The sequence below is a fragment of the Triticum aestivum genome, chromosome 4B (genome assembly GCF_018294505.1).
Source record: "Triticum aestivum cultivar Chinese Spring chromosome 4B, IWGSC CS RefSeq v2.1, whole genome shotgun sequence".
In the NCBI taxonomy this organism is placed as follows: domain Eukaryota; kingdom Viridiplantae; phylum Streptophyta; class Magnoliopsida; order Poales; family Poaceae; genus Triticum; species Triticum aestivum.
Genome location: NC_057804.1, coordinates 5,077,447 through 5,092,846, shown reverse-complemented (window position 1 = coordinate 5,092,846; position 15,400 = coordinate 5,077,447). Strand labels below are relative to the sequence as shown.

The 15,400-nt window shown below is 44.5% G+C and overlaps 1 protein-coding gene and 1 pseudogene across 1 annotated transcript; one reads left to right on the top strand and one right to left on the bottom strand.

Moving 5' to 3' along the window:
* The first annotated feature begins 1,567 nt into the window (after positions 1–1,567).
* LOC123090507 (uncharacterized) lies at positions 1,568–5,762 on the top strand. Its single transcript, XM_044511807.1, has 5 exons — positions 1,568–2,475; positions 3,083–3,141; positions 4,047–4,175; positions 4,532–4,667; positions 5,049–5,762. The coding sequence occupies exons 1-5, from the start codon at positions 1,783–1,785 to the stop codon at positions 5,370–5,372; spliced, it is 1,341 nt and encodes a 446-aa protein (XP_044367742.1). The 5' UTR covers positions 1,568–1,782; the 3' UTR covers positions 5,373–5,762.
* A 1,999-nt stretch (positions 5,763–7,761) lies between these two features.
* LOC123090505 (disease resistance protein RGA2-like) lies at positions 7,762–15,378 on the bottom strand (annotated as a pseudogene).
* Positions 15,379–15,400: the final 22 nt, after the last annotated feature.

Genomic DNA, 15,400 nt, shown 5'->3' with positions numbered 1-15,400 from the left:
CCTCTATCTCTCACTCTCAGAGTCTCAATCCATGCCATTAGCCACAAATAATCCGGTAATTCACTTCTGAACCCGGGCTCATCTACACTCGATGAAAAGTGAATTTAAAAACAGTAAAAGAAATAAAAAACTGATTTTCATTTTGGCATCGAAGATTCTCAAGTGTACTATTCCAACGTTTCTTTTCATCGAGTGTAGATGAACCTGGGCTCGTCTACACCCGACGACCTCTTGCACACACGTCAGCATTCGAGTGTTTTGGATGCCAATTTCTTTTCAAAATTGTTACTATTTTATATGATTTTACTATTCATGCTGCTCAGGTGCATCTGCACCTGGGTACCGAATAGGTGCGCCCTAAATAATCCTTTCACATATATCCGGTTTACAGAGTCTCAAATACCTATCAAGTTTAAATGATTTCACATTTCCTTACAACATTTCAAGATTCCCAAAAAATCAAAATAGGTTCCGTAATTCAAACACACAAATTCCAAATTGGGCATTGAATCTTCTGTTCCTCCGTCAAACAATCACCGTATAATCTAAAAAGGTAACACTTTGATTTGACACTCTTTGATCCAAATTGATGTCGTTTCAAACCCTGCATGATTCAACAGGACAAATCATGTTCTTTTTTGCAAAAAGGATCAGATCTATTATAAAGATTCTCCAAAAGCACAAAGCACCTCAAACATAATAAAATTACACCGAGGTCCATGGACCACCAAATGACCATTGCCGCCGCTAGAACGAGTTGGCGACACGCCGCTGTCGCCGCTCTCATACCGAAGCCGGCTTGGCCTTGTCGATGATAAATAGGTCTTTGTGCACGTGCCCCTAAGGACCAGCACCGAGGAGCCACAGTCATCGCTGTTGAAACCTTGAATCGATCTGACACCAAATATTGCCATTGCGTACGCACGATGAGAAACCCTAATCTTGCCACCCCAAGGAGCTGACAGGAATCTACCTCGGAGGTTCGTCTAATCCGTCTCAACGGACGAACTTGAGGAGGATCGAAACCTGGTACGCTGGCTCGAAGAAGGAGCACCGCTATCTATCCGAACGCCGCCATACGAGGACTAAAATCCTACCTATCTACTAGCGAGAACCGAGACACCAGGATTCCCCTCACCGCCGCTGGTCATCGGAGGGGCAGGCGGAGGGGAGGCGAATCCATGGGCTCGCCGGCGAAGATTAAGGGGAGGAAGGCTTTCCCAAGTCGCCTTGGGAGAGAGGAAAGAAAACTAGCGATATATATATATATATATATATATATATATATATATATATATATATATATATATATTTTTTCTCTTTGAAGGCAAAGTTGATAGAGAACCAATCGCGGGCTAGACGGTCGGCGAGACACTTTGTAGCCCTCTCGTCCAGCAGGACCAGGTCTTATATTTCACATGATTCGCATAAAATCGAATTATCCGTCCCCATGACAGACGCCGTTATCACCGGTTCGACAACGAGGCCCCAACGATGACTTTCATCGACCCCGACGCCCCATTGCAATATTTGGCAATGCTCTGTCACACACATTGTTTCATTGTCTGTCACCACTTCTTAATTTTGTTTTGTCCAGCAACCAAAACGGATCCGAATATACTTCCAAAACTCCTCTGTATTTACTTCTACTACTCCAATTTAATAAAAATAATCCCGCAAAATCTCTCCGTCCCCAGCTACTCCCCCGGATCCGATCGCCACCGCCGGAATATCCGATCTCGCCGCCGCCGCGCGCGCGACCTGCTCGACGGAATTCCCCGCATGTCGCTGGCGTGCGGGCTGCCGCTGCTGGAGTGCGTCTACTGCCTGGGGTGCGCGCGGTGGGCGTGGAAGCGGTGCGTCCACTCCGGCCACCACGACAGCGCCACCTGGGGCCACGCCGCCGCCGCCGACTTCGCGCCCGTGCCCCGGATGTGCCGCCTCGTCATGGCCAACTACGCCCCGCCCGACCTCCTCGCCGCCCCGCCCCTCCTCCTCGACCCGGCCTGCGTCGTGCGCCGCCGCACCTACGCCGACACGGGGGGCCGGGTCACGCCCTACCTCGTCTACCTCGACCACGCGCACGCCGACATCGTGCTCGCGCTCCGGGGCCTCAACCTCGGCCGCGAGTCCGACTACGCGCTGCTCCTCGACAACCGCCTCGGCAAGCGCCGCTTCGACGGCGGCTACGTCCACAACGGCCTCCTCCGCGCCGCCGGCTGGGTGCTCGACAGGGAGTGCGACCTGCTCCGGGACCTCCTCGACCGGTACCCCACCTACACGCTCACCTTCACGGGCCACTCGCTCGGCGCCGGCGTCGCCGCCATGCTCACCATGGTCGTCGTGCTCAACCTCGACAAGCTCGGCAAGGTCGAGAGGGCCCGCACCCGGTGCTACGCCATGGCCCCCGCCCGCTGTATGTCGCTCAACCTCGCCGTCAGATACGCCGACGTCATCAACTCCGTCGTGCTACAGGTCAGCGAGGATCCATTTCGCTTTGCTTTCTTGTCTGAATTTATTTGGTTACAGATTCAGTTGTACTAGGAATTTGGTTACATCCATGTCTGAATTTTGTTGAGTGCCACTAGACAGGATACCTGCTCTACTTCTGAATGAGATAAACATTGCATTGCTGATCAATTGATTTGCTTACTGTCTTGCTGCTCAAAGTACAGTTGCAGAAGTTTGTTATATGCCTCTCTGAATTTTGTTTGAGTGCTTGCTTGCTGCTAAAAATACAGTTGCAGAATCTAGTTCAATGCCTCTCTGAATTTTGTTGGGTGCTTGCTTGCTGTAAGAAATTCACTTGCAGAATTTAGGTACATGCCTATCTGAATTTTGTTGTGTGCTTGCTTGCTGCTAAAAATCCAGTTACATGCCTGTCTGAATTTTCTTGAGTGTTTGCTTGCTGCTAAAGGTTCAGTTCCAGAATTTAGTTAGATGTCTATCTGCATTTTTGTTCGGTGCTATTTCTGTCAGATAAGAATAACTGCTCTGCCTCTGATATCTGGATAGAACATTGCTTAGTTGGTCAATAGAGTATTTATAGGCTGAACATAATTTTTGTTCCTGCAAATGACAGGATGATTTCTTGCCTCGGACGGCTACTCCTTTAGAAGATATCTTCAAGTCGATTCTCTGGTATGGACATGCCACCAATGCGGTTTATTCTATGTTCGTATTTAGTGCTGTTAGTTATATGATTCTAGTAGCACACAATTCCACATCATGTGATTCTAATGGCCAGCCAATACTTACGCATCCCCTTTTACTTCAATCGAACATTAATAAGCCAATTACAAGCCATATCTGTATCGGGTGAAAACTAAGTGTTGGAATGTGATAAACGCATCTATCGATTGATTCTATAGTTACCTCTGTTGCCTAATTTAGGCCTTCAATGTGCCAAGTGGCAGCTGTATCCCCGGCTTGGATACATGACGATTCTAATGTGACTGATCACTTTGATATAGGGGCATTTGCCTTGTTATCTGAGCACGAGTTTACCCCTAGATAATAATTTTCGTGTGGTTTCTAGTATGGTAACTACCAAAGATTACATACTGTTTTTCCTGCTCATGCTATTATTACATAGTACTCTTGTTTACCCTGATGCCCTTCCCCACTATATATCTTGTTTCCCATAAAAAATGGTTAATCAACTCCGCTATAGTTAGCTCAAACTACCAAGGAACATCATGCAGAAATCAATACGACAGCCCACAATCAAGGATCAATAGCAAGGTGTTTGAATGCCGAAACCAGAACTAATACATAGGCCAACAGTTTTTTTTCCCTAAAATGGCTTCAGGAAAGGAAATAATTCTCAGCATCAGTAAATTGGAAGCAAACTCAGAAACCATGGATCAATGGGAATGAATTCAAATGTTGCTGGGATGTTTGATCTGATTTTCTAATATCTGGTTTATGTTTACTGTACTAGCTATGATATGATATCGAGTTTGTTGAATGCAATGTGATTATTCTCTTCCAGCTTTGTGGGTTGAAGCAATTTTAAAATTGGGCCATCTTCTCTTCTTGGGCAGTCTGCCATGTCTCCTATGTTTGAGATGTTTAAAGGACACTTGCATACCTGAAGATGCTATGTTAAAGGATCCAAGGAGGCTCTATGCACCAGGTCGGATATATCACATTGTGGAGAGGAAAAGTTTCAGGTACCTTTTTTTTTTCTCTTTAGTGTTGATCTAGAATGTACAAAAACTATGTGAGGGACCTAAAATATAACATTGTTGCAGATACTTTCTTTACAAAACAGTTAGTAAGCAATAGCAGAGGTTCTCACAAATGTCAAAGTAGAGAGAATATTATGAGAACCTTCATGTTGTCAGTATGTAGTTCACTTATTCAAACACTATTGATGACACAGCCCATACTACTGTTTTATAATGCCTAAAACTATTTAACATGCTGCTGATTTCCTCAGATTTTTTTCTCACTCAGATTACTATGTTTTGCTATTGGAGACTTCCAATATTTTCTTAAACACGGTTTCTTGGTGATATCCATGCAGGTGCGGAAGATATCCACCGGTGGTCAAAACAGCTGTGCCAGTAGATGGTAGATTTGAGCATGTCGTTCTTTCCTGTAACGCCACAATGGATCATGCCATTGTTTGGATCGAGCGGGAAGGCCAGAGAGCTCTGGATGTAAGTTTTGTGTTTCTGACAGAGAAATAAAATAAAATTATGTTTTAGGAAATTGTAGTTTGCATGTTTGGTAGCTTCCAAATACGCAATCCAGCACTGGTTGTCTCAAGCACGGCATGCCATCTAGAGTAGAGCAGGCCGTGTTGTGTAGCAGGTACTGGGTTCAAGTGTGCACAATCTAGATAACGAAGTAGTTTTGAGTGTAGATATGTCAACATCAAAATGTAAGATTGTTAAAGCATTTAGGAAGGTGTAAAAATTTTGTTCAACTTCAGATTCAAGTAGCACGCATCATGCCATGTATCTGCAGCACTTCCAGACTGAACCAGTTAATAATAATAATGTGATAGCACTGCTCATATGACATGTGGACATGAACAGCTGATGCTGGAGAAGGAGCGCGCGATGGCGGCACCATCGAACCAGCGGATGGAGCGGGACGAGACGGCGGTGCAGAGGGAACACGTGGAGGAGCACAAGGCGGCGTTGCGCAGGGCCGCCACACTGTCGGTATCGGGAATGGCGTCGATCTACGGCACGTTCGACGGCGGCCCACGGCCTGAGAGGAGCGAGAGCTTCCCGCCACCAGCGTCGTCGAGGCAGCAGCCACGGGTGAGCTGGAACGACCTGATAGAGCAGGTGTTTGACAAGGATGAGGACGGCCAGATAGTGCTGCGCAGCCCCTCCCCTCCTTCCTCACGCTGATTGTGTATGTAAAGTCCCCTTCCTTTTGCTCTTGAGTTGTAAATTATTTTGATAGGATATTGTTCATTATTTGTTCATTGTGCATTGTTCTCCAGTGCTTTTTTACTCCATATATATCCTTGTGCTAGAAATGTGCGTGAAAAATACGGGGGCCAGGATACCTCAATTTGAATCAGAGCATACATGTAATTAGTCCTATCCCACCAGGTCTGAAAAATAGCAGCAATGCTGGAAAAGACTGGCAAATTTTATCAAAAGTCCGAATAGTGAGGATGCCATTGTGGTTTGTTTTTACATGAGAATAGTTTTTGTACATGTGTATATTGTCCAATTCGAGATTATGGTTGGTTCTGGTGGTTCAGTAGAGGATTGGCAATTTGCGATTCCCAATTTAAGATTTATGTATTGGAATTTTGATGGAAAATGATTTGTTTAATGTGAAGTTTTTTTTCAAATAAATATATTGTCCATTTTGAGAATACAGTGATTTTTGTGTGGCAATCCTCTGTACTTTTCTTTATCTTAATGGAATGATACACGTCTCTCCTGCGTATTTTAGGAAAAAGAAAAATACATAAAGAAATTATGATGGTTTCATTGAGGAATGGAAAAAATTAATAATGCCCAATTTGAGATTTTTGTGTTCAAAATTTGAATTGTTTTGAGTTTGTGAAAACATTGAAATATATTTTGAGTGAGGTTTTTTTTAAATATAAGAAATGAGAATACATAAAGAAATAGATAAATATTTGATTTTGGAACACTACAAACCAATTCTGAAAATATTATTTGTGACTAATGGGTGTTTCTAATAGGTGTTGATGTTGAAATACTCCCTCCGTCCCAAAATTCTTGTCTTAGATTCGCCTAGATACGGATGTTAGGCGAATCTAAGACAAGAATTTTGGGATGGAGGGAGTATCAAATATGGATGGTCTGGAGGCCCATATATTAATTATTTCCTGGAAAATCTGAAACGCCTATATGCCTGGTGGGGAGTTTAGTCCTATCGGGGTGTGGAGGAGTGTTTGGAACAACATACAAGGAACTCTCCTCTCATCCTATTAGAGCACCCCTCCTCCTTTGCTTGCTTTGGTCCTCGTGTTTCGTGAATGAGGTGAGCCAAGCTCAGACATATGTCGTGTGTGCTCTTTATTTGGCCTGTTACAGACTCAGTTGTGGGCTTACCCCCACTTCTTCTACCTCGACCGGCTATATACTGCCGTTCCTCTTGCTGCTGCTCCTGAGGCCTCTGGAGCCGCACCCTTTTGTGTTCCTGCACCAGGAGAAGGGTAAGGTTTTCAGGGAGCGTTGTTGTGCCCTTTGTGATCCTGCACTGGGTGAAGGGTGATAAGGTTTTCAGGGAACGTCTTGGCCCAACTGCTCGCTTACATCTGTCTACTTCCATGATTTCGACTACTTCCTCGACCACGCCATGCATGGGTAATGTAAATGCTGCCGTGGCCCTGACTTCCCCTACTGAAGGTATGTGTTTGCAGTACTTTATGTTCATAGATATGCATGTTCTATGCCTAGTACACCCTCACATGTTTACATTACAGTATGCCTTTAATCTTGCTAGCACAGATGTCATGTTTTCATATGGATTAAATTAATCGGAATCTTGTAAATATCCAACATTGATCGTTTTGACTTGACATTAACTGCCTGGTGCTGTACTAAAATAGGTAAGAAGAATTCAAATTTTGAACCACTGTTGGACATTAATTGTTGTTCTTGTGCCTATTACTAGGTCCATATGCCAATTTTTTGTATTCAGAAATTAAGTTAACTGACATATGATTAGAGGACTCCCGCACACTATTGTAACATCTTTTCTCTGCATATACTAGAACACAAAAAAATTATGTTTTCTTCAAATAGTTACATTATATATGGACTTCTGTCCAAGTAATTATGTAACACCGTGTGAGTTCTCCACTGAAATCTGGTGTACCAAAAACTAGGATGTTGTCGAGAATTTAGAGTAGAGTTGGGTTGCACATGTTGGTTGCTTTGGAGCTAGCTGCTTCAAAACGGCTAGCAAACAAATAGCTTCGATGATAGCGGCACCTGAACTGAAAGTGAACAAAATAGTTGCTCTCATACACAGACAAGAAACATCTAGGGGAAGTAGCAAGATCAGATGATGAAATCGAGTGAGACAGACAGGAAACAGGATGATGGGTCCCTAATTGCGATGCTTCCTTCAATCATTTGTTGTTTGGTGCCTGTCTCTTTCTAGCTATAACACTCAGAATTCCAGATGCAGATTAACTTATACACACACATATATATACCAGCATTTTCCCTCCAATTTTTGTCAACCATATTTCCAACTGCAACTTCCAACACACAAGATAAAAAAAGAATGGGAACAACAGCAACATGAAGAATGGAAACAAATTTGGTTTGATTGAAACATCTTTTCCTGGTGATGAAGTAGCTGCTGTGTCTCCCCACATAATACAAATCCCCCCCCCCCTGATTTAAATATTACAGATATAATTTTCCTTACGACAAGGCAGTCGTAAGGCAATGTGCAACTGGGATCCCCGACATTAATTTACGTCAGTGAGGCAGTTTCCACTAGTCTATTTGCCGGTCGGTGGCTGCAACGCTGCAGCTCCAGGAGGATTGCCTCTACAGCAAGAATAATTGTGAATAAAGGAGCTTGCGGATCCTGTACTAGTCCTTGCACAACGGGCCCTCGATCACAATCTGCTGAGAACACTTGCTTCCCTGCAATGCACCATCACACGTGTCACAGGCAGACTAACTTACATTATACATGGCCTGAGCGCGGCATAAATGGAAATGCGGTTTATCATGATTGTGCATTTTTTGCCATTAGCATTCTGTTGTTGGAGGACCGCGGCAACCAAAGTTCGGTGCAAACATTGTGACTGATTGAATTGCCGCAAAATGTATGTCAGTTCCAGTAGTAAGTACCTTTTTGGTTGGAATCACCAATCTTGCGCACTGTGATATACTCGCCACACCGTAGAGCACCCCCAGCAAACTCAACCTGGAAGGAATTTCTTAGCACTAAATCTCATTGGTTTCAGGATATATGACCAGATATATCGGTTTGATGTGCATTCTAAAAGTAAAGTACGAACGATGGAATGACTATAAGGTACACAATATCATAAATTCATCCAAAACAGAGGCCTACCTATAAACCTTTGTTTGCTAGGAACTGCTTGAAATTAGCCAATTTCATATCACCCGCAATAATTGACTTGTGGGCTGATGGAGTTGATGAAGAGGAGGGGGGAGGCAAGTAAGCTTCTCGTCCACCTTTCCAACTTCTGCATCGACCCAGCTACAGAAAGCAGTAGTGTTAGAGTCAGTGCTCTGTTACAGAAAACCTCTTAGCGCAGTAAATGAACAACAAAGTGAAGAATTGAACATATAACCAAATGAAACCAGATGGGAGTGCACTATGGTAAGCGGCTGTAGACTGAAAACAGATAGTTTCCGGTGATTACCGGTCCAGTTTTTGGCATGGGTGGCTCAGGATTGATGAGCAAATCCAACTGGTTAGATATTAAGTGTGTATGGCTGGTCATTAGCTTGGAAATGGAATGGGCTGCCCAACCGGAAAGCAACAGCACATTTCTTTTTTTTCATTTTGACCGAAAAAAGTTACACATTTTCGTTTTGTCCGTTTTAATATGGAGGCTCTGAATACTTTAGGAGCTAGAGAACTAAGCCCATTAGATTCCTAGCTTTACTTATCTGAAATTTATATGGCATAATCTCCACATCAAGATGACTTTACCATAAGAAAAGCAATAAAATGAATTAACACTATGGCCTAAGGGAGTCAAATATAGCTCATACCTTCTTAGAAAATACATTACTCATTAACTTCTCTGAAACTCGTACCTGAAATTTCATAATAGCACGGAAATTGCAAAATTAGCAATTCTATGTATATGATTGGTTGCAGGGTGACGGGCACGCAGCTAATTAACAATGGAGTAACACACATACTGAGCACTAGGACTTCGCCTAATCATCTGTAGCCTCAGCGAATTATGGCCCTGTCCAGAGGTTTTCGCGTGCCCGGGACGGCCTACTGTAAAGTGAGTAAGTGACTTAATAACAGCCTGTTGTAGAACTTCCCTGCAAAGGGGCTAGGCTTAGAATAACTAACGAAACCAGTTTTATCCCATACAGTAGTGGCTATTCTATTCAAATAGATTCAATACATTTGCAAAGCGTGTGCATCTTTACCCACAAGTTGAATTACGCCTGTCTTGCCACTTAGGAATAGACACACTACATGTTGTGTGCCGGCCAGTCATGTATACAGGAGGGAGGATGCCACTCAATCAATGATACGAGAACTGTGCGACTGAAGAGAATTACAACTCCAAGGCGAAGCTGCATGATAGATCGAAACAAACATTGTTCAAAACTGTAAATAATCTGGTAACAAGGCAAACCAGAACCATCAAAATGATTTGGGCATGGGATGGTAATGATGTACTGACCAGATCTATGTACAGGATGGAAGATGCAAACCGATAGCTGGATGCTTGCGTTGGCAACTTGGAAACTTGCTTGGATTCTAAGAGGCTAGAAGAGCATACAAGCCGTCGAACTGCCATGCAGGTTAGATCAAAACAAGAGGGTTATTCAGGTGAAACTGCAGTAATTTCGATGAACTGAACACAACAGACAATACTTCAGTGGATAACTGCAGTTTGCTTCGATGAGCTGAACATACAGCAGGAGTAAATTTACATGTACTTATACCTGATTTATGTACAGAAAGATATCACACAAGCCTCATGCGCCAGATGTGCATCGATGGCTAAAAGAATGTACAACCTGAAGATAGAGAGCCCTGCACGGTGAAACAAACAGTGTTCAGAACTTCAAATAATCTGGTAACAAGGCAAGCCAAACAAATGATTTGGACATGCTATAGTTTGTGGAACCACGGATTTACGGGATGATGATGCATGTACTGACCAGTTTTATGTATTGATGGAAGATGCAAACTGGGACCTTGGTGCTTGCACTGGCAACTTGGAAATATACTTTCTTGGATTCAAAGTGGCTAGAAGAATGTACAAGTGGAAGAAGTGCCCTGCAGAGTAGATAAAAAAACAGATGGGTTATTCAGGTGGAGTGCCAGAAATTTCAATAAGCTGAACAAAACAGAGAATAACCACTCGGATGCTTGAGAGGTTAGGAAAAGGCAGGGGAAATTAGTGAGCATGAAGTAGGAATGAGTGGCTGTTACCTTTGGTCAGATTAAATTATGATCTTGGGGATGGTTCCTCTTAACTTGCGGCACTGCCTCTTTAGCTCCTGGTTGTGACAATAACTGGCATCTAATACTTGCAGTGATCTTGGGAGGCTGCTCTTGGGCAGCGAATTGACTGCAGTACTCCCGCCGATCTTTAGTTCCTGCAGAGATCTTGGGAGGCCATCCTCCGGCAGCAACTTTAAGGCGGGGCAGGCCCAGATTAGCAATTCTTGTAGAGAGCTTGGGAGGCCGTTTTTGGGCAGAGACACCAGGGCAGGGCAGTACCAGATTTCTAATACTTGCAGCGAACTTGGGAGGCTGCCCTTGGGTAGCGACTTGATGGCAGGACAATTGTTGATCTCCAATTTTTGCAGAGAACTCGGGAGGCCGTCCTCTGGCAACGACCGGATGACTTGACAGGACTGTATTCGTAATGTCTGGAGGCTGGCAAGTCTATGTAGACCTGCCGGGAGGCACTGCAGCTTCTTGCAAGACAAAAACACGAGCGTCTGGAGGGAGGTGAGGAGCTCAAGGGCCTCCGCTTGCTCGTGTGTGAAGCGCTCAGCATCTTTGCTCGAAACAATAGCTAGGGTGGTGAGGGAGGAAGAGAGAAGGCTGCAGCTATGAGCAGCAAGGAACCCTGCAATATCATCTGTCCTCAGCTCAAGCTCCTGATGTGCAGAGGGGCAGGGAAGAAGCTCCTTGTCAAGTGGTTCAGAACTGGCGAAGAATTTCGGGGTTCCAAAGATGCATAACTTTGTGAGGTGGCCTTGGGCGAGGAGAGGGCCTATGCCCTCGCCTCTAAACTCCCCACAGTCCATCAAAATTAATTCTTGCAGAGAGGTCGGAAAAGTAATAGAAGAGGCTGAATAGGAGTGGAGTAACTTGGGGCACTTCATTATTACCAATGATTGGAGGGAGCGGAGACCTTGGAGCCCACGTCCTTCCTTCTCACCTTCCACTGAGTCGGAGAACAACCTCAGCTCTGGGAACTCTTTGATGGTTAACTTCTGTGTCTGGGGAGGCAAGAGCAGCACTCCGTCTACTCCTTTTGACTCTTGCTGCAGCTGTCCGGTTTGCCCATGATGCAACTGTTCAGCAGCAGCATAAGAAGAAGATGCTGATGATTGCCCTGCCACACCCAGCCATTTTATCTCCTGACAACCCACTATTGTCATTTCGGTGAGCTCCGGCACAACTGAGAGCAGTTGTGTCAATTCCTTACCATTGCAACCACATCGCTCGACACATATCTTTTTAACAGGTAGCAGGCATCGGACATGACTCACACTTTCAACCGAGGATAATACATTACTTGAGTCACTTATCTGGAGGAACTCCAGAGATGTTAGCATTAGGAGGTGATCGAGCGGGAGAGGAGAGCAACTTTTCATCACCAATTTTTTCAGATAAGCTAGATTAGAGAAAACCAACCCATTCAAGAACACACAATCCTCGCCATCTTTTCCCTTCACTTCCAGTGAAAGAGTCAAGTCTGATTCGGTCTCTTCTTTGTAAACTAGCTTCTTAAGACCGTTGTCCACCCGTTTTATCACAACAGAGCAAGGGTCAGAAGTCCAAGGGATTGGAGGAAATGACAATAGCTTTGGGCAGTCTTTTATCTGGAGAGACTTTAGTCTAGCAAACCAAGCCATGCCCTTCTCTTGCTGTGGCAGAGCACTACTATGATGTGAAGATCGCAGCTCAGTGAGTTCAGAGCAATCTTTAATGGTGAATTCTTCTAGCTGAGGGAACAAATGAGAAGTACTGTCCCAAACCCATTTTCTCAATGTTGGTATCTTAACCAGTTCTAGCCTTTTCAAATTTTGAAATCTTTGTCCTAAGATACAGTCCTGACACTCCACACCAAGATCATTGGCCATCCACATCTCTCCTAAAGGTGGAAGGTTTCCCCAAGACAAATCACCCAGAGAAAGAGATTCCAAATTCTTGACGGAGAGGTTTGAACCTAGCCATCTTGGACAAGAAGTGCCTCCGTGCCCTCTAATGCTTAGGCATTGAAGATTGCTGTGTGGTACAAGACTTTCAAGGATATTTTCTTCAAATGTAGGATTCCCGTTAGATCGCTGAACATCCCATTCCAAAGTTAGCTCTTTCATGTGGCTTTTCTGTATCAGTTTTGATTCAGCTGCTTCCTCTTCTGATTGCACCTTTTCAAGATTGTAAATTCCAAGTAACCCTCCAATATTTTCCAGTTTCCCTAGTTGACTCAGTTCAAACAAGTTATCTTCTCGTCCCACTCTAAATGCCCTTAATTCATTGATGAATTTTAGTTTTCCCACCTCAAATATGTTAGAGTGAAGTTCTTCTTGGGGCACAATGAAATGGCGCAATTTTACCAGGTTGCTGATATGTCTTGTTGAACCGAAGCTGCCCTTCCATCCTAGTAGATCAATGACTTCCAAGTGATATAATCTACACAGCACACTAGGTACACACCAGCTCTTGTCATCATGAAAACAAGCAGACATGATCCTTAAGTAACGAAGATGGACAAGTTTTGAAAAGTTGGGCAACACATCCTCCACATTATATGATGCACCAGACAAAAATACATTACGAAGGGCTCTGGCTTCCAAAAATAAACCACGAAAAACCCTTGAAAAGTTTGCATGGTATTCTCCAAATAACATCAAAGTGTGTAGGTTTTGAACTTCAAATCTTTTTTCCAATGCACACAAACCCCTCTTGTAGTCTTCAAAACTCACTGTCCTTGACGTCTGGATCATCTACAATGATAGAGAAATGACGCACAGATGGGGGAATTTGTATGGACATCACATTAGAACTGGATATGCGAAGGCACTCATATGATGAGACCTTCACTACCAACTCAAGTAGTAGATCATGGATGGTGTAACAAGGACTGCCAAAGCTCGATACACTCTTTTTGAAAAAACCCTGATTAACCAAGTCAGTTAGGTAACACAATCCAACATCTTCAATTCTTTTCTTCTGATCATCTGAGTGTAAAATACCAAGTCCAATCCACAGATGAACCAACTCTTCTGCACGAAATTCATAATCTTCAGGAAACAATGCACAGCAGGAAAGACACTGTTGCAGATGGAAAGGGAGATAATCATAGCTAAGCTTGAGGGCTGGCATAATGTCATTATCGCTAGCTTGTGACTCCCACTCTTTACTTTCCAAAACTCTTGTCCAATGGTCAAATGTGAGCTGGTTTCTGAGCAATCTACCCACAGTTTTTGCAGCAAGAGGGAAACCCTTCAGTTTTTCCACTATTTTGTGCCCAACATCTTGTAATTCAGGATGTTCTTGCCATGGTTGTTGTTGGTCACCAAATACACATGCTTCGAAGAAAGACATCATACCTTGAGGATCTAGACGTTCCATTTCTATAGAATGGTCAACTGTCCTGACCATGTTTGCTACCCCTGGAATTCGAGTTGTGACTATAACCATATTGCCTTCCGTCCCAACTTTTTTGAACGGAGCTAATAGTTTTTTCCACTCATCATCATGATATTTCCACACATCATCCAAGACAAGTAAGAACCTCTTTGATCTTAACCTTTGTTCAATTAGCTCTTCTTTGCTACTGTTTTTACTTTCATTGTTATCTTTAGGGATCTGTTCCAAAATCTCTTGTGCCAACCTATCTGCAGTGAAGTTGAGAGACACACATATCCAAATTCTAACCTGGAAACAGCTCTTCACTTCTTCAAATATGTGTTGTGTAAAGGTAGTCTTCCCAACACCCCCTGGCCCAACAATTGGAAGGACACTAAGTTGTTTGGAAGAATATTCACCCTTGGTGATGCCATCTATAATCTCCTTTTTCTGGGTATCCCTCCCATATAGTTGAGGCTCTATAATTTGTGGGGTGGTTTTGAGTCGATCCTTAGAAATGCTGTCTATGTTAGGAATACGGCTTAAGCTTAGTAGCTCTAGATTGAGAATGGTGGAGACCATAGCACATACATGCTTCAGCTGCTCTACGATGTCTATCATTCTCTTGGACATTTCCACCCTATCAAACTTCAGTTTTGGTGTTTCCTCTGTGGTGCGAACTCTCTGTGCCAGTGCCTTGGGCGGGCAGGCGCCACAGAGGAGCCGCCATCCAGCTGGCATGTTGGACGATTCGGCCAACTCATTGGTATGAGGAGAAGAGTAGCAGCATGGGAAGTGTTTACCAACAGTTTGAACAGCACCAGAGGCAACCTTGGGCATGCATCCGCCGCCACATGAGCATCCACGGCTGCCACCAATATCTTCATGGTCATCATAGCGCGAAGAGGAGCTCTTGGACTTGAGCTTCCCGGCAACAGCTCTAGCCGTGTGGCGAGCGTTGATGGCGAGGCCCTGGAGGCAACCCCGGTCAACGCTGGCTGTAGCGTGGTAGGTGCCGTCGAGCACGTCCTGGATCCGGAAGTAGTCCAGCTCGTCGAGCGCGTCGTCGGCGACATAAGCCAGCTGCCGCAGCTTGTGCAGCAGCCCCTTGAGCGCAGGGTTGGCGATGTCCCTGCCCTGCCCCGGGGCGTTGTTGAGCATCCCCTGGGCATAGAGCAGCTGCATCTTGAGGGCGTCGATGTTGGGGCCGAGCCCTGCACTGGCCGCCCACACCTCCAGCAAGCCGTCAGTGACCGGTGCCAGCGCCTTGGTCACCACCCACCATGCTGCACTGACAGCCACCTCCATAGCCGTGTTGAGTTGCTGCAATCAACAACTTGGCTAGCTGCACGTATAAAGAAAAAGAAACCTGTTTGCAGTTAGC